The 26,327-nt window shown below is 35.4% G+C and overlaps 1 protein-coding gene and 1 long non-coding RNA gene across 13 annotated transcripts in view; one reads left to right on the top strand and one right to left on the bottom strand.

The window, feature by feature from the left end:
• TMEM161B (transmembrane protein 161B) overlaps nt 1-24,897 on the bottom strand; it is a 68,203-nt gene extending 43,306 nt beyond the window's left edge. For 2 of the 3 annotated variants that reach the window (XM_019734237.2, XM_019734238.2), the window contains exons 1-2: nt 24,746-24,897; nt 5,055-5,158 (exon numbers count right to left, since the gene is read on the bottom strand). In XM_019734237.2, coding sequence (XP_019589796.2) covers nt 5,055-5,158; nt 24,746-24,748 — 107 coding nt within the window. In that variant the 5' untranslated portion in view covers nt 24,749-24,897. Of the gene's footprint in view, nt 1-5,054; nt 5,159-24,745 lie in introns of those variants that run through there. The other variant, XM_074328756.1, reaches the window with a different exon arrangement.
• A 56-nt stretch (nt 24,898-24,953) lies between these two features.
• The window catches only part of LOC109448666 (uncharacterized), a 136,019-nt gene continuing 134,645 nt past the window's right edge, over nt 24,954-26,327 (top strand). For 3 of the 10 annotated variants that reach the window (XR_012495056.1, XR_012495055.1, XR_012495047.1), the window contains exon 1: nt 24,957-25,052. This is a non-coding gene — a long non-coding RNA (uncharacterized LOC109448666). Of the gene's footprint in view, nt 25,101-26,327 lie in introns of all 10 variants that reach the window. The other 7 variants (XR_012495051.1, XR_012495050.1, XR_012495053.1 and 4 more) reach the window with 4 other exon arrangements.

Genomic DNA, 26,327 nt, shown 5'->3' with positions numbered 1-26,327 from the left:
CTGAACATGAACAATAAAGAAAAATCCAGTACTGAGAGCAAGCTAAAAAGCTTTAATACATAAATAATCATACAAAACTCTATTTCACAGTACAAAACATAGGTTTTGTACTAAAGACAGCTTGAGTCTCAATTCTACATCTCCGTAATTTTGACAAGTGTAAAAAAAAAATCTTGAGAAAACAAATACCACTTGAAACTTAGAAAACCTTTCAGTACAAGTAGCTAAAATATTGTTTTATATATATATATATATATATATATATATATATATCGTATCCTGTTAATTATTGGAAATTTTAATAGAATATCATGACATTCTGGAACGGGAAGTTAAGACAATTAAGACAAGGAGAACAAGAGCTCAAGCATTCCGTAAGGATAGAAGCTGAAGGTTTAAACCTTTCCCTTAGGTCATAGGTCCCATCTACTGTGCATTTGAGTAGTTCGTTTTCGCTCACCAAAGGGAACTTGCAGATTTGTGAATCAGGCAACATGCAAAAGAGAACAGGCAGAAAGAATTAGAGCAATCGAATGTGAAAGTGTGTTCCATCCTTTTTACCCAATATTGGATAAGACAAAATCAGAATAAATCTGACCATAACATATTTTCTATTAGGGACATATGAAGGGAAGTAGCAGACCAAAGTGAGAGCCTAGGGAGACAGGGGGGTAGAGAAAAATGCGTTAAGGTTTGAGCTGAACAATCAGGAAAATGGAAAGCAGGTTCAGCAAGGAAGCTATTATGGAGAAAAAGCAAGATCCTACTCCTCATGCAAAACCCACTATTCAAATGTACAAAGAATGTTAAGTAACCTATCACTTACCTCTCCATGAAAAGAGGGGCCAAGCAAACTTCAAAACAAAAAGGAACTTTCATTACAAGACAAAGTAGAGAATATTTCGTGTACAAATCAGTGGTATGTTGGACATGATAAAGAACTAACATCTTAAGGTGATCTGAGCAACTGTTAAAACAAGTGTTCCTTACTTTAGGGAAAGCAGTTCACATTAAAGGTGCAGAAACACCAACTTCCCAAGAGTTTTCTTCCTTTTGGGGAGGGAGGGGGAAATAGGGCAATCTGAGAGAAGAGACTCTTCACAGTTGAGCTCACTGGTTTTGGCAGAAGAGATCCTGCTACTTAGGTTCTTCTTAAAGCAGGAATCCCTCCAACAAAATCTGATAGTTATATAAAAAGGCATGTAAAAAAAAAAGAGAGAACTGACAATATTTTCTAGAAGAAAAATATTTTTGTGTTAAAAAAATGGATGAGTGGAACACAAAATATTTATAATTTGTAATGTAGAATAAATTTAATTTCAAATGGTGAGGTGAGAGGTATAATTTGAACAATAGATATTTCTTCAACTTTACTTCACACTAAGCCTGCTTTTGGTAATCAAAATCAATGCTGATGTGCCTTTTCAGTTTAGAATAAAAAGTTGGCTATGTAGTCATAGAGAAGCCATAAGACTACATTAAGCAAAGAGAAACTATATGCTACTTATAACCTGAAGATAATATCTCCTAAAACTAAGTACAGCTATGAAAAAAAAGATGAAAAAGGAAAATCTTAAATAAATTACTCTGGAAACTGCCAACAGAAGTCACAGTAGTTGTAGAAAAGTTTACCTCCACCAAATTCAAAACTGTTCAAGTATGTCAGTTCCAGGACAAGGTCTGGAATGGATGCGAAGCCTAAAATCAAATAAATACTAGACTGTGAATCAGATTTCCAGGGTAAGAAGGCTGGATCTGTTTCATTTTTCAGTGTGTGAACATGACTAAATTTAAAACTTGTATTATCATTTGTAAAAATGGAGACAATATCACCTACAGCAGAGAACTAGATACTCACCAATCCTGCCTTTAATTCCTAGGTAAAATGAAAACTACATTTCCCAGCCTCCCTTGCACTTTGGGCTTAATTAGTCATAGGGCACTAGCTTATGTAATGTGGGCAGAAATGATACATCTACTTCTAAGCTTGGCCCCTAGATTCTCCTGAAAGATCCATATTCCCTCCCTCTCTCTTTACTTGCCAACTGGCAAAGCCTCTAACGCAGGACTCCAAGGTAGCAGGAGCCACAAGACAGAAGAAGCTTAGAAACCCTAAGTCACCACTTGAAGGATAGCTGAATCCTTGAAACACCATTTTGTGAATGATCTATCTGGAGAGCTGCCCAAACACACTCTGATTCCCCCATGTGACCCTCATTCCTGTCTGAAGAAATTGAATGAGACACTTTTATTAAATTCAGACATTGAGATGTCTGAGTCATAACATACCCCAGCCCATCTCCTCTCCTACTTAGCTCAGAGTGCACAGATCCAAATGAGGTAGCAGAAATAACCAGGCTAAAGACTATAAAGTGTTTTTTTGTTTTTGTTTTTTAACTAGATCTACAACAGTTAATAGCAATATATAAATGTTATTCAACAAGTGCCAAAAAATGAGTCAATTTTTTTATATTAAAAAATCACAGGGCTGCTATTTTTAAGCAAACAATGTTTATTCCTTCAAGGTATTTATTACTTCAGGAAAATGGCAGGCTTACTCCATTAAGTCAACATAATAGAATCAAGTGCCGTTTGAAACCTTCCATGTCAGAAGAGACAGTGGTTGATGAGAGATATAAACAAATTAATTTGTATGATACAAAAAGAGAAGCCATAAGTTTTATGAAAAATATGAATATCTATTACAATTTAAAGATATGATACAAGTGGAATAAATACAAAGACAACATACAGAGAAACTAAAAAGAGATTTCTTCTGTCATACTTTGACTAACCCATTGTGGTATCTACACATATATTCACTTGAAACGTTGTACTAAATAGTTCTATGCAATAGAGTCATTGCCAAGCCATCATACACTATTTATAATTTAACAAGTCCTCAAGGGCCTCTTCCCTTAAATTCCTTTAAGCAGTTTATAGATGACAAAGAATGCCCTCAGATCTTTCTCCATCTTCAACTCAGCAGCATCATATGGTTTAAAATGCAAACTGTCATTTCTGATCAATAAGTATTTATACGAACAATTTGTAAGAATTTTTTTTTAGATTTTTCTCAATATTAAAACTTTCATTTCATATCACAAAAAGTTGGTAAAACAGTAATCCAAAAGAGTAAAAATCAATGATTTTATTCAATGGAGTTAGGAATTTGGCTTCATGATCTAAACATTTCAGGATTAACATTAAAGAAAGGTCTTAGAAAAACAAAACAGGGAGGAAGTGTACTTATAGCAGAAGAGTAACCGTTACTGGAAAACGCTGATTGGTAACCTTGGAATCTGATTTGGAATTCAAGAGAGCATTAACATTAAATATAGTGTTTACAAAGGCAAATCAAGAATATCAAAAAACATCAACTTCATATTTGTTTTTAAAGATTGAGCTCCCCCTCAAATTAGTAGTATATATATATATATATATATATATATATTTATGACACATACGTGTCAAAAAAGTGAAGACTTTAAATATAATACATTGTTTGAATACTAACAAAGAGAATTAAGTTTTCATCTCTGAAATTTTAGTTTTTACCTAGAAATATGTTTTATACAAACAAATGGAAATCAAGTTATGTTAAGAACATGGAAATTGCATATAGACAAAAATGTGACAAGGCTGCCAAGATCTTTACAGCCAAAAGAGATCTGGACGTCTCACTGGAGTTTGATCACAAACTGTCTAGAAATGTGCAGTTCTCAGTAGAGAAAGAGCTACATTAATGTATTATTTTATCAAGTCCATTAATTCAGATTCCATTTATTTAGAATAAATGATAATTTTCCTAGCTGATGTTTACCCTTTCATGATCTATAGAAAAAGTTTTTGCTAAGCAAAAAAAGTAAACAAGATTACACAGGGCATAACCCTACATATTAACAACTTGTTACAGGGGATAGATATTGCACTTATTAATAGGTCTGATAGAGGCTTTCAACTTTACTATAACTTTAGTCATTATCATCCTCAAACAGCTGTTCTCTCACACATTACACACACACACACACACAAATATAGTGTTCAAAAAATATTTTAAGCAGTCTGAATAATATTTTTCTGTATTTAAGCACTGATATGGAAAAACTATAAAGCATACAGAGGAAGAACATAAATAATTAAAGAAAATAAGTTCCATGGAGTAAATTTAAGCTTTGTGGATAGAATGGCCCTTAAAGGTTTATTATTTATCTTGCAGTATGTGAAATCATTAGGAAGACGTGAGCTATCGATTGTTTTCTAACGTCAAAAGGTCTAAACAAGGAAAACAGACATACAAATCAGTAACAGAGCTTGGTTATTTATTGGAGGTGAATAATTAGAGTAAAATTATAGGCCTAGTACCAAATCTATAACTTACCTTTCATAATTACACAGGATTTTGGCATGTATTTCTGTGTGGATAGTTTTCCTACTTTTGCCTCGCTATTTATCTCCTATATTTATCGTCTTTATTTTTGCTTTTATCATTTTACCACACAAATTTCAACAAGACAACTTAGCTCCTTTGTGAAGGTGTGGGGATAGTAGGCAAAATTAAAATCCTACAAAATAACTTAACCTCCTCCTTGCTAAATTAAGTTTAAAATTCTTTGCAGTAAAACAAAGAACACTTCACTCATAATAAACTCTCAACTGAGCCATCAATAATAATAGGACATATGCTTTGAGTCATTTTTTCTAACAATGGTGAAAATATTTAAGCATTTCAATTTACAGTCTCACCCTTTTGCTGACCAACTTTTTAAAAAAGTAAGTAGTAAAGTTATGTTATTTTCAGTGGCCATGGACAAAGGGGACAGGGAAGGAGAGGTTCTGAATTTTTGACCATGACCCTATCACCTTTGTGCTAATCAGATAAACTAATATCTCAAGTAAGAACAATAAGGACGCTAAATTTTTCTCATGACATTCCTTTGCCATGTTTTTAGAAAACAGGAATTAATGCTTAACTATCTAGGAAGTTAATCAAACTGGTAAAGTAAATAGAGATGTGAAAGTGCCAAGTCACAATCAGCCTAGCCTTCACTTACCTGCCATTACAGAGTAGCCATCGAGCAAGAGAATAGTGAGGTATAATCTTCTGCATGACACTGGCCATCACCATTGTAACAACCAGCTGTATACCTATTACACCCTGTGTAAAAAAAAAAAAAAAAAAGTTTAATAATGAATGAATGTAGATTTGAGGACATTGCTGGAAAACTTCATACATTTTGAAAATTATACTTTAAGAAAGATGAGTTTACTATTAAAACATGTATTATTCTGGCATTTAGGCATTCAGGACCACATAAGTTTAAACTTAAAATACACAATTTCATCTTATAATCTTCTGCAAGTTACCCAAGGGTGACATCCATGTGAACAAAAGTTAAGTGAATCAGCATACACATTCAGAATCTATTCAAGAAATGTTCTCCATTATTTAAACGTATCAAAATGAAGTGAAAAGCAGTAATTTTTTTCCATCCTTCTCCAAATTTATTCTATTCAACACTCATAAAACACTAACTTGGCAAGTTTTAAAAGCAGCACGACTATTTTTTAATTTTAGGGTGATAGTGAATGATTAGAGTGTTAATTATATTAAGTGTGATGGCCTGAAAGTCACTAGAAAATAAAATTTAACTCATGCTGTCATCACCAACTTCCAGTGGGTGGGCCTTCAACCATGTTCAAAACTTCCATTAGTTTCTTTTCTCATCAATTCCTCTCCATAGCTAAACTCCAAACCTCGTTTCTTCACACCTCCAACCACCTTCAATCTTCGAACTCTCAGCGCAGCAGAGGACTCCTACTTCAGAGAAAATACACACCAACAGATGGGAACTATCACTTGCCACGAACAAGCTCTCAATCACTTGTATCTGCACCAGTCTTTTTCCACACCCTCTAGAAATAAAAGAACATTCCTATACAAAGCAAATCCCTACATCTGTGCTTCAGAGCTTCTCCTCTCTTTGATTTTCATGAACCTCAACCACAGAATAACTTCCATCCTGTATCTTCTTTAATCTCCTCTATTTAAATGCTTCTTATCAGCGTTGTAACATCTATAAATTTCTTTCATCTTCCTAAAAAATAACAACAATTTTCCCTTACTCTACAGCTCTCCTCCCTCCTCATGCAGCCACTTTTCAAGACTTTTTCTCACAGCTTCTATTTTCTCATACCCAACACAGTCCCATCTGACTTCCGCTTCAGCCCGTTCCATTTAAACACCTACCACCAAAATCACTTTATCTTGCCAAATTACATTTCCTAATCTTAAATCTCAGCAGTTTCCCTAGAGGTCTACCACATCCATGGCTTTACTCCCATGGTGACAATCAATTCTTTCTAACTCTTCTTTGGTGGCTCCTCCTCTACCCAAGCCATCCAACAATAAGGTTGAATTCCTACCTCAAACCTAATATACCAAACAAGTACATAAAGAAGATAAAATGTTTTTTTAAAAAGCAGTATAGCATATTGGTTTAAAAGCATGAGCTCTGGACCCAAACTACCTGGGATAGAATCCACCATCTACTAGCTGTGTAACAGGTAATTTAAACATTCTGTGCCTCTATTTTCTCTTCTATATAATGAAGTTAATAATTCAACCTACCTAATCAAGCTGTTATGAGGAATTGTGCCTGGTACAGAGTAAGAAGTTAATATGAGTTAATACCATTTGTTGTTATTGTTATCACTATTATTACAGGATAACATTTAATATCAAGAATAAAGGCCTTTCAAAAAGTATCAGTCTAAAAGATAAAAAACAACTAAGAAAATAAATTGAAAAATCAAACTTAATTGATTGTAACAAATTGTTTGATCGGTTTTTCATCATTCCAACAAATATACCACTATGGTGTGGGATGTTCACAGTGGGGGAGGTTTTGCACGTGTAAGGACAGGTATACAAGAACTCCCTGTACTCTCTATTTCATTTTGTTGTGAACCCAAAACTGCCCTAATAGATTAAGTTTATTAATTTTAAAGAATCAAATTTCTGCATAGAGAAGCAATACAATGTGAAAAGACTAACTGGGGAAAAGCATTTGTAACTAACATCACAAAGGGATATTTTACTTTATTAGATATTATAAATAAAGTTCTCATAAATCAATTAGCAAAAGACCAAATGCTTAATTTAAAAAGAGAAACAAGCATGTACAGTTGTAAGTAAAAAAAAAAAAAAGTAAGTAAAAATGGCTCTTAAACAGGACTGTTTTTAAAATGTCTTTGAAACTACCTCAGCTATGGTTTTACTGTGGATATTTTAATGCCTTAAATTCTACCAATTGGGTTAAGGCTCAGACCACTTTTATATTCACCTAACATCAAAGGTTACATTTTTACCTTTTTTCTTTCACATTTCCTATCACTCGAATTTACTATCCCATTTTCTGTGTAGTTTGTGATAGAAGTTCTGCAATCTCCATACAATGAATGCCATTACAAAGAACTCTTTCAGGCAGAACAAGGACAAGAAATATATTAGCAAGTATGTCAGAGGGTTGGTGTATTTGAGATTATAGACTTAAAAGCAAAGGATAATTTTTCAGTCAGAGAAAGTTCTGTGAACAAAGTGAACTTCAATCTAGTCTTGAAAGAAGTGATAGTATCACAGAATCAAGGTCATCTAGTACAATTTCTCACAAACATGTAACAATTTATTAGAATGTACACCCTTTAATAACAAATCATATCCGAGTCACAACTAATAAATGTTACAGATATTACTAAATGGCATTTCAGAAAGACTAACCTGGAACTTATGATGAAATGTGATGAACTGAGGAACAGCGGCATCTTGCCTAACTCTCCTCTCTTACTCCAAATCAATAAGCCTAATGAGATATTGCTGATAGACGCACTACTGAAGAGGTAAACCACATGAAGGCAAAACAAACAAAAATCAGCAAACTGGATTGATCAGAATTAGGAATATCAACTAGGTTTATCAATAATCCAGACCAGAAATGATAAGGTACTCAGAAGACAAGAGTTACGAAGATACTGTTGCAGAATTCAGAGACTAATTAAATATGGAGGCAAAGGAATAATTAAAGAGACCAATGTTGAGAAAGGCGAACACCATAATATAGCTGGCATATTATCAGTGTTGTAGTTAGTGTTTGACTAAAAAACATTCAATGCCAAAGTGTAACTCATTCCATTCCTTCACTGTGCCATTTTCATCTTTTTAAATAAAGCTGAAATACTTACTCAAAACCTCATCTACAAGTATGTATTGTGCTAAATAATTATTTAATGGAAGTCTTCCAATTTTCTAATAGAAACCAACAAATCTTTCTTAGAATGTATGTATCTTCTGTTAGAAGACGCTTTATATATGTGCTATTGAAAGAAAATGTCATTTTTATCCTGATACCGGAATCTACCTTAACTTTTGGAGAGGTAATTTTTAAATTATGTGGAAAACACTTCACCAAAGTTATTCCTTTCAATATTGATTTAGGAAATAATCTTTGGAATATATTTTCAAAATGGCAATCATTTTACAGAATTATATATTATAAATTTAATACATTAATACTAAACTTAGATCAACTTTTGAGACATTACTATGCAATTGACAATTACAGTGTACATGCCAGAGATTAATATATTAAAACATAAAGTATTCATTCATTAACTAAGAGATAAAACTATTTGAAACTTAAAAGCAAACCATTCCAATAACCTGACTTCACTGCCCAACTTAACATCTATGTATAAGTTTATACAAAAGCAGAATTTTTGAAATGTTTCAGTTAAAAGTCAAATTTCCTGAATATTTTCCATTACAATTTAATTAAAAGAGAATGCTTAAATAAACTTAACCATAAACAAACATAAATTTCACAACAGAGAACTGTTAAACTGGACAGAGATGCAGTGAAGCTACAGTCCACCCTGGCTGAAGTCTCAAAAACACAACCGTATGGGTCATTGATTCAAGTGGCCTTAAACGTATTATTAATGCTTCAAAACAGTAACTTGACCAAAGAGATGGTTTCTGTTTGGATTCACTGCCCCCAGGCCCCTGATTCTCTTCAAAACTGGGAGTGGGGAAAGTCACGTATGAAATAGCTCATAAGCACACAAGAAGGGTGAACACTGGGGAAACTTAGGCTTCAATCTTTTCCACATCTATTAACCTGAGACCATGAAGAGCATGAAAGAGCTATTTGCCTTTAGTCTCTAAAAGAACGATCATTTCAATTTTTGTCAGTAATCATTTCTAGGTAAGTTAAATTTTTTTTTTAACCAAGGAAAATTAAACAATTCTCAAAGAAATAAAATACATCAAATAGCAATATTTTATCTTGCTTGTCAATACTGAAAACAAAATTCCCCAAACTTAAATACAAACAGGCTGCAATTTTAAAATTCTAACTTGGAATATTGTGTTTTCAGTGAACTTGACATTTTGTCTTTTTTCATTAAACTAGCTCTCCGGACAAGCAGACTAAAACAAAGCAGACATTGTTTATTATTAGAAGACATATTTGTAAACATAGTTGGGACTCAGACCACCCAAACTAGTTCCAGTTATCACCTCATGAATAAGTTAGAAGGGAGAAAAAGAGGATGTTACTCAATAACCTCCCTATTTTTTGTTTCTTACCATTTGCTTATTTTACTGATAGCTAGACATGTTGAGACAGCCTTCTTAGAGATGCTCAAATAATTTAAAGGTCTAAATTTTGTTATTTCAACCTAAATTCACATAAAACTTAGAATTCAAACTTTGACCATTTAAACAAACCATCTCTAAACAATTTACAAATAAGAAAATTAGACTCTGACACTCAAGATCACAGAACTACCCAGTTACAGACTTATCCAGAACCCAGATCCTTAATTTCCAACCTAATGCTTTTTCCACTAAGTTGACTCAGTACATTTGATGAACATTTATTGAGCAAAAAACTACATGTGCTGAGCATCAGACCACTTGCAAGCAACAGGGATAAACAGCAGTCCTTGCCATCAATGAGCAACCAGTCCACTAGGAGAGTAAATGGACCATTATAATACAAAATGATGAGAAGACAGGCAGAGCATTCTATGAGAACATAGCAAAAGTAGAAACCATTAAGGGCAAAAAGCTGTGAAGGGGCATTTTGGAAGGTAAAGCATGAGTCAAGACCCAACAGACTCAGTTTGGTGAACCATCAGTGACATCTGCTTCAAATGGGATGGTAGGTAGTAGGTTCAAACCAGATACTGAAGAGCAAAACTAATGGGTTTACAATTTAACACACAGGCAATAGGAAACCCAGGAAAAGTAATATGATCAGATCAGTATGCAAGAATCCTTCTGGACAACCTATAAAGAATGGATGAGGGACAGCCCAGCAGCACTAAGGCAACTGCCCAGGTAGGAGAGGACATGTACTAAGGGTAGGAACAGTACTGCAGGAAGTAGGGGTGCAGCTTCTCTTACTTTGGTTATAGCTATAAAACGTTATATATTATGTGACGAATGAGTTAGGGTCTCAAACAATGTGAAAAAAATCACTGCAAATCCAAATTATGTCACTACAGATATTATTTATACTTATAAATAAGAAAAGCAAATAAAAATTTAATTTAACAAATACTGTCTGTCAGTGTAAAATGCATTCAACATCTTGCTGGCTGTTATCAGGAACTTGACAAAGGATTTTTGAGTTTTACTGACTGCTGTATCACAAATACGTAGCACAGTGACATTTACAATAAGTCAAGGCACAGTGCAGGGCACTACCGATCTGTTGAAGAATGAATGAATGAATGAATGGCATTACGGAAAAAGAATCTGTCTTAACAGACCTAATATGAAAATTCATATTAGCTAACAACAAATACATTAATATTGCAGCACAGAATTTCATAGTACTATGAACAAAGGGTTACAGAAATTTAAAAAATTGAATATGAAAGTTACATAAAGTATACAAGAACTAAGGTGGAAATTGAAATCATACAGATGGAAGAGTATAAGGAAAGGAATTCCAAGCTAAATAACAAATGTGAACAGTAACTATGGAATAGCAAAAAATCTATCTCAACCAAAGCAGACTTTAGTATACGACAAAGAATTGTGAGAAATAAGATAAAGACAGAATTTTACATTGTCAAGAGTCATTAAAACCAAAAGGACACATTTAGCTGATGTGTTTAAAAACTTCACCTTGAAAGACCAACAGGCAGTGGTAGGAGGATGAAATAAAGCAAGTAACATATAAAGAAAGTAACACATAGCAACATGTTGATCAATTGAAGAGAAAAACCTAAGACTAAGGTAGAAGTGGTTGAAACTAAAAAGGAAAGAAAAGGATAAAAAGAAAACCAATCAAACTTTGAGTGTGACTGAACATAAAGCAAAACAACTGTAGAATAAAACTGAGGAATGCCTTAAAGTTTATTTCAGGATATTTTAGTTTGGATGACTGGTAGAATCCTAGAGTCACTGACAGGATAGCTGTAGATTGAAGGACGAATATCAAGGAAATGGACTAACAAGCCTCAGACAGGCCTCCCAAGGACACAACCTTGGCTGCACCCTCAGCTTTTCAGAACACACAAAAAACATGCTGTGCTGATACAACCAATCTGCATGAGACAGACTGGCAATAATCAGTTTGAAGAGTTTTATCAATTGATTTACAGTAAAACAAACTACCAAGGGATCAGATGTTCAAATTCACTAAGTGTTCCATTCGATTACTGTCTTAATGATACAGTGGAAGTCAAATTATAAGCAGCCTGCTTGGTGAGTAGTGACTGAGAGCAAAAGGCAGCATTGAGAGGCATTTCATTCAGGCAGTGCTGAAGTCTGAAAAAACACACAGAATAGCCCTCTAGAGTGTAAAATACTCTCAACCCTAAATAGTTCTGGATAAATATGTTCAATTCTGACTATTTAAACTGTTTTTCTAGACTTTCCTCATAAAACTACTTTCCAACTGATATGCTCTTTCTTTAGAAAAAAGTCTATCTAAAAATTATTTTTATCTTTTGATATGTAAATACCATTGATTTGGCTACAATCTAGTCTACCTAAGACCTTGGAACTAATCCATATCTAAGTTCAAGGTTGAGAGAACAACTCATTTCTTCCATCATATTTGATTTGATCAAACTCTTAAAGTGTTAACCACCCCTCAATACCACCTACAAATAATACGTGATAAGTGGTACGGTACGGGTATCACTATAACAGGAGCACTCCCAGAAAGGGAGTGATTAAATCTACACTGGAGAGCTGGGAATGACTGGTTCACAGAGGTGACATCTGAACTAGTCTCACAAGGTTATAGTGTCCCTGTCAGGCAAAAAAGGAAGAGAAATTTAGTCAGATGTACCTATGTGTACCAAGAGTAAACGCATGTTCCAAAATAATGAGCAGTTCCACATGGCTAGACTTCGGTGTGGGTTGCATACAATGGACTTTTCTACAGGTATTTAGATCTTAAGCCTGGAAGTAATCAAATTTTTGGAAGGATAACTCTGTCACTATAGTGAAAAAATAAAGTGCAGGGGTAAAAGTAATTGGAAGCAAATAACCAGATTAGAAATCTACTGAAATACATAGCCTGAACTAAAATAGCTTCAAAAATAAAAGTAAAATCAAAAAGAATTCTGATTTTTAAGAAAAAAGGAATTAGGCATGAGATTAGAAATTGCAAGGGAAGTATCAGTAGGTAAGGATAAAACTTAGATGGTTATGTAAAGATATGATAGCAATAATTGGCATAATTATTCCTTGGAGAAACTAAGCAATAAGAGAAAAATCTGATAGTTACTAGAATGGTTTGTGTATATAAATATATTTTTTAAGGGAAGGAAGCGATGTTAGGGAGGTGCTGAAGATTCTAGAAAGAAGTTAATTGCGGGAATTTAATCACTTAAGAATCAGAAATAGATCAGACCAAATGTATAAGTTGAAAGTACAACTTTATACCTTCCTATGGGTGGACGCCGCCGAGGAAGCATCGTCAGTCTCCCTTCCCGCGGTCGTCATGTCTAAGAGTCTCCCAAGGAGCCTGAACAGCTGCAGAAGCGCTTCAGTGGAGGTTTGAGCTTTGAAACAACCGATGAGCCTGAGCCATTCTGAGCAGTGGGGAACGCTCCCAGAGCGTGTGGTGATGAGGGACCCAAACACCAAGTGCTCTAGAGGCTTTGGGTTTGTCACCTATGCCGCTGTGGATGAGGTGGGTGCAGCCATGAAAGCAAGGCCACACAAGGCAGGTGGAAGAGTTGCGGGACCAAAGAGGGCTGTCTCGAGAAGATTCTCAAAAACCTGGTGCCCACTTCACTGTGAAAAAGATTTGTGTCGGTGGTATTAAAGAAGACTCTGAAGATGACATAAGAGATGATTTTGAGCAGCGTGGGAACATCGAAGTCATTGAAATCATGATTGACCAAGGCGGTGGCAAAAAGAGAGGCTTTGCTTTTGTCACCTCTGGTGACCATGATCTGTAGACAAGCCTGTCATTCAGAAACACCATGCTGTGAATGGCCACAACTGTGACGTAAGGAAAGCCCTAACTAAGTAAGAGATGGCTAGTGCTTCCTCCAGCCAAACAGGTCAAAGTGGTTCTGGAAACTTCAGTGGTGGTTGAGCAGGTGGTTTTGGTGAGAATGACTTTGGTCGTGCAGGAGACATCAGTGGTCAAGGTGGCTTTGGAGGCAGTCGTGTTGATGGATGATATGGTGCAGTGGGGAGGGCTATAATGGATTTAGTAGTGATGGAAGCAATGTTGGAGGCGGCGGAAGCTACAGTGATTTTGGCAATAACAACCAATCTTCAAATTGTGGACCCATGAAAGGAGACTTTGGAGGCAGAAGCTCTGGCCCTTATGGTGGTGGAGACCAGTACTTTACCAAACCACGAAACCAAGGTGGCTGTGGTGGTTCCAGCAGCAGCAGTAGCTATGGCAGTGGCAGAAGGTAATTACTGCCAGGAAACAAAGCTTAGCAGGAGAGGAGAGCCAGAGAAGTGACAGGGAAGCTACAGGTTACAACAGATTTGTGAGCTCAGCCAAGCACAGTGGTGGCAGGGCCTAGCTGCTACAAAGAAGACATGTTTTAGACAATACTCATGTGTATGGGCAAAAAACTCGAGGACTTTGTGACTAATTGTATAACACATTATTTGTTTCTGTTCTGTAAAAAGTGTAAAGCATTCCAACAAAAGGTTTCAATGTAGATTTTTCTTTTTGTACCCATGCTGTTGATTGCTAATTGTAACAGTCTAATCATGATGCTGAATAAATGTGTCTTTTTTTTTTTTTTAAAGAAAGTACAACTTTATGAGACATTGTCCTACTGAGTGGAAGTACAAACAGGCATAGAGATGTATGAAATTTTAAAACTAAGTGAACAAAGTTTGAGAGTCCTTGAAGAATAACCACAACAGGGTCAAGATCTTGGCAACGTGACGGAGAGGAGGTCCAGAAACTTGAGAAGAAAGGGCTAATGAACTTATACATGTGGATGACTGACAGACCCAAGCTGGGTTTCTAAAAATGATTACTTTCAATAGGTTCTTTACTAGGATTGAGGGCTGTCTAGATTTAACCCAGAAGAGAAATTCTCCCATATAATGCCAAAGCACCACAGATCTTTAACAGGCAAGAATTCCTGCCCACAGACCACCTCTAGAATCCCAGGGTTGATTGTATAAGCTATCTTGGCTTTTATTTGATTTTATAGTATAACTCCAGGCCTTACAGACACAATAACCTGTCCTGAAAATAAGAAAAGGAGGCCTTCACTAAACAAATAAAATGAAAATAACAAAAGGTTTTTGCACGAAATCAGCTAGAAATAAAGGCCATCTATTTATATTTAGTATACATTTATTGATTTAATCATTGAAACCACAGATATTTACCTGTTTGGATCAACCAAACAGCAATTTTACAGTCTAAATTAATACGACAAATAGAATTATATATATAAGAAGGTAAAACGAGCAAAAAAGGAAGTATACAGTACAACTATCAACACTATGATTTTGAACTCAAGCACATGGGTTTTCAAATTTAATTATTTACAGGATTAGTTCCGTTGCCAGCTTCAATGTTTCACAGCACAATACATTTGTAATTTCTTTAAGTAAAAAAAATACAACCAGAAAGTTTTGCTGTTTTCCAACTCAAGAGTAAGAAATTAAAGTACTTTAAGTTCAAAAATCATAAACCCTCAATAAAATGCCTAGATACATCCTAAATATCTTAATTTTAGACAACGCAGAATGCATGAATTTGACATAACTATATTCAAAAGCAGCAGCTCCAGGCTTTCTGCTGAAGATGGTATCAGGCCGGTTTTTCAGAATTTGATTAAATTTAAAAATAAACTTAGGACATTTTCCTCAATATAAATCGGTAAGACAGAGTGGAAAACCAACAAATAGAGAGCAAGGATAGATAATTTTTCAGAAGAGGAATTCTAATTAAATATAATTCATAAACCATTTTAACATTAATATTAAAATTAAGTTATTTATTTTAAGGTAAATTTCCAGATACAGGTTACATGAATTATGCAATATCTCATATAAAGCAAACCAGTCATTAAAATGTTGATGAATGAAATATTTTTAAAGATGTTAACAAGCCACTTCATCTCTAGACATGCATAAATGTTTCATTATAGTCCTGATAAGTAACAAACAAAAGGTTCAGTGGAAGGAGGCATCCCTAAATTCTGCCATTCTTCCTAAACTGTACTTTCTGACATTACAGAAAATATCCCTACAGATCTATATTCTAAGAAGGCATTAGTCAAAACTAATAAATTTGTACTTGACACTTAACAAGGAACCTTGTTCAGACCAATTCCTCCTCATTCCTCAACCTTCACTTCCTCTATAAAACATTCCTTGCTAAAAACATACTCAAAACTCCGAAACAGCCTTTACCATTCTCAACTGTGACCATCAATTTAAGTGTCTCTCCCCTGCTAAAACTGTATTCATCTCATTTCTTCAGCCCCATCTCCATTATCAAGGAAGTACCTAGCACAGCAGGCTTTCAATACAAGTTGAATATTTACCTTTTAGGTGAAATGAGAATAAAGCATAAATTTACCCACTGTTTCACTACATTCAGGTTCCTACCATGTGCCAAGCAATAAAGTTTAGCATAAAGATGAAAATTATTCACTTCAAGATCAAAAGACAATATATTGTGCTTTCTACAAATCAGAGAGGAAGAGGTATACCTATTTTTACAAGATAATCTTCTCAATGCAATAGGTACTTGTGTTACAAATACTTTTAAACAAACTATAAATTACAATTTCATTAAGTACAGTAACAAAGCTTCACTAAACAAATTTAAAATAAAAATTTCAGCTTAACTAAGTTTTAAGCCATATACAAAAGCCAAGAAATTAAACTGAACCCCGAATGTTTTAACTATTAGAAAGATGCATTCACTGTAAATATTTCAATGTGTTGAATAACTAAACACACTAGGGTCACAGTAGTTCTGTCATTAACTAGTTACCTAGCAATTAGACAAGCCCTCTCTGAGACACACTCCTTATCTATAAAATAATGAGTTGGCAAATCATCTCCAAAATCTTAAAAGATCTTATTGTTGATGATTGCAATATTTTAATTACACAACAGGTTGTTGGCATTCACATATTTACCATTTCTAAATACCATCAAAGACCGTGATGTGTAGTTATTGCTATTAGGAACGAATACTTATCCCTTTCTCATAAGGATTAAATAAGTAAACATTTATGAGACCTGAAAGGAAATCACAGCTCCAAGTAAATGTACAGGAGTACACCTAGCCCACTGCCCAGCATTTTTATTCAATTAGTGGTTTGTGGGAATTTCTCTGATTTGTGAATTCAAGTTCTAGTTTTTTGATTTGTTTTCATTTATCTCGGCCAATTCTAATTCTCTCTTATTCATTTTCTTTATGATCTGAAATGTTTAAGTGACTATCAAGAGAAAGAGCTATGACTGTAAATACCTCTGATATGAATGACTAAGAAGCTCTTCATTAAAAATCAAGAATGTTAGTTGAAATCTAATTAGGAAATCATTTTAGTCTTAATGAACCAATAATGTCTCAGTTAAAGTTATGACTTACATTACAATGAATGTTATCAAAACTTTGTTTTCTGTCCCTCCTGACTAGAAGATACATTGTTGGAAATCAATTCTAATTCCAGTTATCCAGATTCTTTTCTACTTTTTTGTCTTAAAGACTGGAAGGAAAAGATTAGTATATTCATTATGAAACATCTGATCTATCCAACCTTAGCTGTCTAGTGATAAATTATACAGTGAGACTTCATTGTCCTAACGTTAACTAATTTAATAAGGGAAAGAAGGGGAGAAGTAGTAAGCATAAATTTAAGTAGAAGTAAAATTCTAATGAAGTTAGCCGTTAATAAAAGCAAAACTTTTGAGGAAAAAACATCATGGCTTCTCTCTTGAGCAAGACTGTATCCAGAAACAAATGGTTCTAGTCATGAAACACTTAAACTTAAATACATATGCTCATAACCCATAAAAAAATTGGAACCATTTTCAATCATTTGTACTCATAACAAAAATGGCCAAAGTCTTCTTAAATGATACAAATAATAAACATTCAAGTTAATTAAGTTTTGGTGGAGCAAAATCCTCTAGTAGACTTCTTTCAGGTGAAGAAAGCAGGAAACTATGCCATTGCTTTTTCTATGAGGATCATTGCATTTGGGCAAACACTAGCAATCAACAGGTAAAAGATAACAAAAAATCAGCTAAGCATTATGTAAAGAGAAGACATAGATAACCATAAAAAAATAAGCAATTCAGATTAATATTTCAAAGGCTTATCACAAAGATAAAAATATTACATTTACTTAAAAATCGCTACAGCTTTATAGTGCTTTATTTGTGACATTAACTGACAGCAGTCTATAATTATATATTTGTAATATAGAACAGAATAGCTTATTGAAATTTCTTTTTCATTAAGTATTTCTATTTGTGGAGTAGTCTCCCTTTCTCTCTCCAATGCCCCTTAGTATTTCCATCTCATCTTTTTTACACAATCCAAACCTCTCTACTCCCAAGAATTTACTGCAAAGACCCATCATTATCATCTTGAGTGTCTACTTTTTCCCTAAAGGATCTTTATGATAAATAAAATCAAGTGAAAGGAATTTGACGGAATCCTTATTGTGACTTACTGCAGCAGTGTCAGTGTTTGGCATCTGAGTTAGAACGGTCACTCATTAGATGCATGACAGTGATGATTAATTTCTCTAACACCATAAGAGATGTAATATTAGCTTTTAACCAGGTTGAGAAGGAGTTTCTAGACATGTAATAGTCACTAATTATAATATTATTTCTATAGAAAAATGTTTTTGAAATTTAGTCCTTTTCGTAAGGTGAAACTTATCAAAGATAAACAATAAGATGGGCACTAAAGTACAGTGGCCAAACAGCCTGGGTTAAAGTCAAATTTCACTACCACTAGCTGTATGATTTTCCATAGGAATTTAAATGAGTTAATAAGAGTAGCTAAATATTAATCATTAAGTTAATGCAGCTATTGTTATTATTGAGGAAAAGTAAAATTCAATTTCTTATCTATCTGACATACTTCTACTTACCTTTAAACACCTAATCCAATCAATCCTTTGGGAACTCTTCTTGAACTTAACACAAATTGAATATTCCCTCCTTTGTTCCCTCAATGTATATTCAACTAAATGTACATCAACAATATCCAGAAACTCACATATTCAGAATCACAGAACCTTGAATCAAACTATAGAGGTCATCTAGTTCTAGTTCAAGCAGACATTCAGTGCCATTATATTAATTGCACTTTTCCCAAAGTCATTTTTAAAAGTACGTACATATGAGCAGATTGGTTCTCATAACATCTAGAAATGTTTATGAAATAAAAATACAATATAAGTATAACACAAAACATCATAATCAGACATTAACATGTCCTGAGTTTCAATATTAAAGTTATCAAAAGCTGAAATTGTTTCAGGTTTCCCTAAATTTTTTGTTTATGGCCAAAACATTAGAGATACTTAATCTATTTTAACAACAGAATTACTAAGTCTGTTTTAGATGCAAAAGATATGGTATAACATCGGGATATTTTGAGTGAATGAGCTGTATTCTCTCCAGAATTGTAATAACTTACAAGACTAAAAAATTTGGCACAAAAATGCAATTTATTAAATAAAATATAGTATCACCTACTACCATAGGGTTTTTGAAATAAAATATATACATCACTTTCCTGTTCACTGTTTAGAAAAATGGTAATATATAACTTTATCAAAAGATTTATACAGCTAACGACAATATGAGCTTTGTGCCTGATACTACAGTAAGTTTTTAGGGCGCAGTTCATAAATATGTACTCATAGGTCCCAGGCATATAGTCTGAATGTATATATATATAAATTCACATTTATTCCAACGTCACCTCCTCATTGAGACTTTCCCTAAATGCCCTATGAAAAATAAGCTCCCCAATCATTTTTGATCCCTTAATGTGCTTTATCTTTCTTCATTGCATTTACCACATACTATGTCTCATATGATTGTCATCCGACCTCCCAATAAAACATAAGCTCCATAATGGACCGTCTGTATTTTATAAACAGATATATCCTTGTTGCCAAAACCAGTACCTGACACATAGATGGTGCTTAACAAATAACGAATGATTGAAAAAATACTTTTGAGATAAAAGCATGATTTTTAAATATTTGGTGAAACAAATCGTATGATCACTTCAATAAAAATCAAGAGAATGTTCATTTCAACAGGACCCACAATTTACAGACAAGTTTTTTTCTTCAAAGTTACAAAGTTGTGTTCATTCTTGACTTTGTAACATGGATAAAACCATGGCACAACAGTAAAAAAATAAATTCTCTCTTAGAAATGAACAATTTAGTATATCTCCTGATTTTCTAAAAATTAATCAAATTTGCTTTAAGTTTTTATCTCAGTACAAATAAAATAAACCAAAACCCAAAGTATAAACCAGTCTTAAGAATTAAACTTGAATCAACCAAATGCTAACCAAGAGAACAGTTTCTACTATTACTTGAACTCAGCTTCTTTAGGAAAGAAGCAGTGAATGTGACGAGTCAGAGGAAAGATTAGAGAACTGAGAATAAACCTAAATCTTGGCCACTATGTGGTTAACTGATGAAACCTGACCAGAATCCATCATTCATGCTATACATGTCCATTCACCAAGACAGACCACATTCTGGGCCATAAAACACACTTTAACAAAGTTCAAAGAATAGAAATCATAGAATGTCTGCCCTCAGATCACAATGGAATTAAACTGGAAAATCCCAAAATACAGAAATTAAACAACATATTTCTAAATAACACACGGGTCAAAGAGGAAATCTCAAGATAAATTAAAAATATTTTGAACTAAATGAAAATAAAAACATAACATCAAAGTTTATGGGATGCAGCAAAAGCAGTGCTTAGAGGAAAATGCATAGCATCAAACATATATATTTGAAAATAATATTCAAAATCACCAAATGTATCACCTTAGGAAATTAGAAAAAGAGCAGATTAAATCCAAAGTAAGCAGGAAAACATACAAGAATTAGAGGAAAAAAGAACAATAAAATTCAAAACAAGAAATCAAGAGAAAGATTAATGAAACCAAAAGCTGGTTCTTTAAAAAGATCAACAAAATCAATAAGCCTCTAGGCAGAATAACTAAGAAAAAAAAGGAGGAAACAAATTACTAATACCAGAAATGAAAGCAGGGATATTACAAATCCCATGGACATTCAAATTCTCATAAAGGAACACTATGAACAACCCTCTACCCACAAATTTTATAACCTAGGTAAAATAGACCAACTCTTGAAAGACACAATTTGCCAAAACTGATACAAGAAATAATCTAAATAGGTCGGTATCTATTGAAGAAACTGAATCAGTACTTAATAACTTTCCAAAACAACACAGCAGGCCCAGATGGGTTCACTGGTGAATCCTACCAATCATTTAAGAAATTATACCAATTCTCTATAATCTCTTTCAGAGGCTGGAAGCAGAGGTAATACTTCCTAACCAGTTCTATGAAGCCATTATTACCCTAATACCGAAACCAGGCAAAGACATTATAAGGAAAAATAAAAAATGAAAATAAAAAAACTACAGACCAACATTTCTCATAAATATAAATGGAAAAAAAAAAATCCTAAACAAAATCCAACAATGTATAAAAAGAATCATACTTCACAACTAAGTGGGATTTATTCCAGGTATGCGAGGCAAGTTAAACATTCAAAAGTCAATTAAAGTAATCCACCATATATACAAACTGAACATGTCTGTTTATCACTAAGCACAAAAACCTCCAATATCTTCATCAAAGTCTCTAACGTCTGCATTAGAGTTCTCTCAAAAGTGTGGTTTAATGGCCACCAGTTTCAGACTTAACTGTAAAACTCATCAAAAATAAGATTCTGAAACTCCACTCCCCCAAAACAAGGCCCAGATAAGCATTTTTATCAAGCATCACAGGTGAATCCTATGCAAACTCAAATTTAAGAACTAGTGTCCTAACTCACTTTTCAAAACTCAAGATGAAATCACCTGCTACATAACCCCCTGCCCCCATTTAGAATTTCTTCCCTCTGTACTCTGAACACATTATATGTATTTCTCTTATAATATTTACCACATTCTCTTCCCAACACCCCTCCAACCTACCAAAAGGAAAACTTTGTCATTAACTCTAAAGCAGAGGTTCACACCCCCTCCCCCCACCACCAATAAACCATAGCTCAATCCCAGCAGGAAAAGTTACCACAGGATGCTACATAGATAAAACAAGCCATGAGATGCATGCAATTCCAGGAGCTAGCTCTAATCTACTTTTCTCTGCCTCAATAGCAGAAAGATCTATTTGATTAAAGTTGGTTTGTAATTTTCAAAACATATAATAAAACATATAGTTTTATTCATTTAGTAAATTCTACAGACTATCCATTTTCACAACATGAACACAAAAAAATTAGAGTGAATACTCAGTATTTTCAGTCTAGATCATAATACCACTGTCATTTTTTCAAAAAAGGAGAACCTGATTGCATGCACAAGCATTTACTGCATTTTGATATATTACACATAATGTATCAAAGAGAAAAGAGTTTATACCAATTAAAACAAAAATAAAATCAAGGTGTCCCAAGGTTTTATTTTTCCATTTTGAACTCGCATTAAAACAGTAGTGAAATACTTGCCCAAACACATGGACAAAGATTCCAAATATTACCTACATGATGTATAAAAAAACAAAAAGAATGACAAAAGAAATCAAACTTCAGAATCAAACAGCAAAGAAAAAAACACTGGAAATCAGACTAAATCTTATTTAATCAGAAACATGTACTACTCTGAAAAAAGTCCTGAGTCAAGTCATAAAATCATAAATGAGTTAAAAGGTACTTTAATTTTTAATCCCCATCAAGTCCCACTTCTCTTATCTAGGAGGAAGTTGGAACTCAACTAAGTTGGGTGATTTTGCAATATTCATGTAACCAATAATGGGCAGAATCTGGGTCTTCTGAGTTCAAGTATTGCATTTTCATTATATCATTTGGCCAAGCACTACAAAAGTTCCCAATTCAACCAAGCTGAATCCTAAATAAATTCAACCCTTGCTAACTTCATTTAATGGCTAAACCCTTTCTTTTGAAGGATTCCAAGCATTGATCACACTTACATATACAGACCTGATCAATTTCATAGCCGGGAAAGCTAAAGCAGAAATAAGTAAATTAACTTAGAAATATAAGCAATACCCGAATGAAAAGAATCAAGTACCTGGTCCCTGGTGACATTCTCTTAAGTGACATTTTGAAAAACAGCATGAGTTTGTTTATCTTAGCTTAAAACAAAACTATCTTTTTTGAGTTATCGGGGGAGAGGGGTTTTACTTCTATTTAGTATTAAAGAATACTGGAAATAAGTTCACATTCAACTTCTCTATGACTATTTATGAATTCAAGGTTTGAAATTACATTCTATCTTCAACTTCTCAGACCAAGAGCTCAAAAATTGAGCTTAAATTTAAGAAGTGGAGATCTGAGTTTTAGTACACACTATGCTAAACCACTGTTACCTTAAGTAAATCACTGTCTATTTCTAAACCTCAGATACTTCCTTCTGTAAAACTAGTGGTGGGGGAAGTAGTTAGGCTAATTTTTATCTTTGGTTCCCTCCTGTTGTACTGTTCCCTGTCTTTGTCTAATTTCATTGATACAAAAGGAAAAAAAATATTACAAATTATTGTATGTGAATAATGTATTATTCACTGAGGTTAAAACACGCAGCGACCAAGAGTCATAGGTTAGTAGTAGAGTGCACTAGGAACCACATTATTTGGAGGTTCTTTTGTTTCATATTCAGTCAAGTTCCTGAAAGTCATTCAAAAGTCAATCATTATACACAATAGCTGAATGATGTCAACATTTGATCCTGAAAAAGCATGGCAAACTGAAGCTAAATTCCAAGAAAGAATCCCCTCCAGATGAGGATTTTAAATCTTTTATATAGTCAAGTAACTGACAACGTTGAATTTTACCAGTCCCTTGAGATGCTGGAAAACAGCAAAGGTTAATAAATCACCCCCGCCTCCCCCCACCCCACACACACCCTCCTTTTGTATCCTAGAAAAGTCTTACTGCAAAGAACCACTGGTCCCCACAGGACTTGGGCTAAGACTGATGCCTCTCTTGTTTACCTATGACAAGGCTGGATACAAACCTGCAAACTCATTCTTTGTTTCATAAATGACTAGTTGAACTGCTAGTCCCCATAGATCAATCAGAACAAAATATCTGTTACCCAAATTCTGGTTAAGATCCTCTTTCCCCAGGTCCCTGAACTTTGGTCCACCCTCAGTCTGAAACAGCATGCAACTCCTCCTTAACAGTTCCACAGAGTAGTCCCGGCCTAAGGGTAAAACAATCTCTGATCTACTACTACCCAATCACACTACCCTTTAATTTCACTTACCCACACCCGGTCCTTTTTAGCCTTGTCCACTCCTCCCAATAGAGAAAAAACCTTTTTGCCTAACCTTTGACTCTTGCAGATCTTAAGGTCAGGGCATTCTCCCTATCGCAATATTCCTTCCTAAAAGTCTTTCCTTATTAAGTCCGAATTTTTCATTTGACACCCTTTCCAATTCTAAACGGGCTGAATTTGAAAGATAAGCTGACCTTGCCGTTTAAGTAACTGACAGGTGTTGATTCTCTACAGAAAGGAATCCGTTGTGTCTGCCTGGAAAGGCTGAAAGCATTTATTTCTAAGACCAGGGCTTTTGGCCACTGCTCTGAAGCTAAGGAGGAAGGAGAGGAGATGATCTACCGGGCAAGGTCAACTATGAAACCACCTAGCGCCACGTGCCGTACAAGTGAATGGGTCACCAACATTTTGGCTACTTACTCCGTACTCCTGGACAGAACTCGCGATTGGACCGGATAGATGCTGCTTCCTCAGGGGTCCGGGGGCCCAGGCACTCCGGGGCTCCAAGGCAGTTGGTCAGTCCTGCCCTGCTGCTCATCCCATTGCTCCCACCCACTCCATCCTCATTTGGGCACCCGATCGGCTCCCGTCACAGGACTGACCTCCCGGCCCCTTCCTCCCAACTGCTGTTACTCTAGCCCTCACAGATGGACTCACCATGGCGCCAAGGGCAGGTCGTGGACAAGAAACCCTGGAGTCGCCAGGAGATTCCCGGACCCCTCGTCCCGACCCTGCAGCCGGGAACCTCTGGATACCGCGAAGAAGAGGATCTTCCGGCTGTGCCGGAAGTTCTGTCGCGCGGGACAGGAAGTCCCACCCCTCTCCTGGGCGCCGGCGACCTCACGCTACGTAGAGGTAAGGATACGCAAGACGTCCTCTACAGCCACTTCCGTGGGTGCTAGGTTAGAAGCTGGGGGCGGTGCTGACCTTGAAAACGCGCCGGGGAGGCGCAGGCGCAGCACAGGTAGGTGGGCGGGCGGCTTGCCGATGCCGCGCCTGTGAGGATCCAGAGGTAGGTTGGGTGGTTTGCGTAACAGCGTATCCTCACCCTGGGAGGTGATGGAGGCTCAGGTTGGTGAATGTGGTTGGAGCTGACCCCAAGCCCAGCAGATTTAGTGAAAGAGAAAACCTGTTAGGGCGTGCTGGTGCTGAGACACCACAGTACTTGCTTCAGCTCAGCTACGCCCTTTTTCTTTTTACCTTCTCATTTTCTGGCTGGCCCTTCTTGGAGACTGCGGATCTCCACAGACTTCTCTCTGTCGTTTTTGCTCCCTGCGTTAGTGGGTCCTCCCCGCTACCTTTCCTCGGGGAAGTGCAATTTGATCGTGAGAAGTTTCTTCACTATTCACAGATACCAGTTGAAGAAGACGTCTACCAAGATCAGAAAAACCAGGAAAAGAATTCTGCCTATTTAATATATTACAATATGGACGGATTTCTTTTAGTTTGAAAAATATGTATCAGCTGGAAGAAAGTGAAACTCCCATGTATCTCTTAGTTTTGTGTTGTTTCTTTCCAAAATCTGTACCCATCAACTCTCTCTGCGTTTTTATTTGGCTCTAATAAGACATGGTACTGGAAGAAGGCTTGAAATGAATATACAGAGCACCTTTATCCCAGAAATTAATCTCACAACTTGGGGATCCTTGCTTAAGTCAAGACTCTATCTGCAGTTTCACCTCTGGGATCTCTTTGCCGTAATGTCTAGTTTTGTCATAAAGCTGGAATTGGGGTGGGGAACTAGGAAGTGTCAGAAATTAAGAAGATTGGCCAGGTAGAGGTGGCTATACATGTTATTTATGTCTCACCCTCCTTATCAGATTACGCTGACAGCCAAGCTATAAATGGTCAAAAGACCCAGGGTATCATAGTTCTGAGCCATCCAAAAGAAGCATGCACGGGGCAGTTGCTTTATATTAGAAAGGGGGCTAGAGACTGAGTATAGGTTGTTTTTACTTTAAATTTTGTTTTGTGGGCAGATTAATAGCTTAATTAGAGAAGATACAGGAATCGTAAGTATTAATACTGGCAATAGCTAGAGGTGGGGTGAGGGTGCCAAGTAGTTTGTGGAACATCCTGCTGTGGATGGATCCAGAACTTCCCTGAGGGTCCCACTTCTGCTGTGGAAGGACTAGGTTGTAAATAGGCGAGCCCCAGGGCATCTGCAAATGGTTAAGTGTGGTAGAGGGACTGGAGTCGCCTGCTGGTGTATCTGTGGGAAGCATCTGCTATCCTTGAG

This window comes from Rhinolophus sinicus, linkage group LG03, assembly GCF_036562045.2.
Source record: "Rhinolophus sinicus isolate RSC01 linkage group LG03, ASM3656204v1, whole genome shotgun sequence".
Lineage (NCBI taxonomy): Eukaryota > Metazoa > Chordata > Mammalia > Chiroptera > Rhinolophidae > Rhinolophus > Rhinolophus sinicus.
Note: the sequence above shows the minus strand (reverse complement) of the source record. Positions and strands in the feature narration are given on the sequence as shown.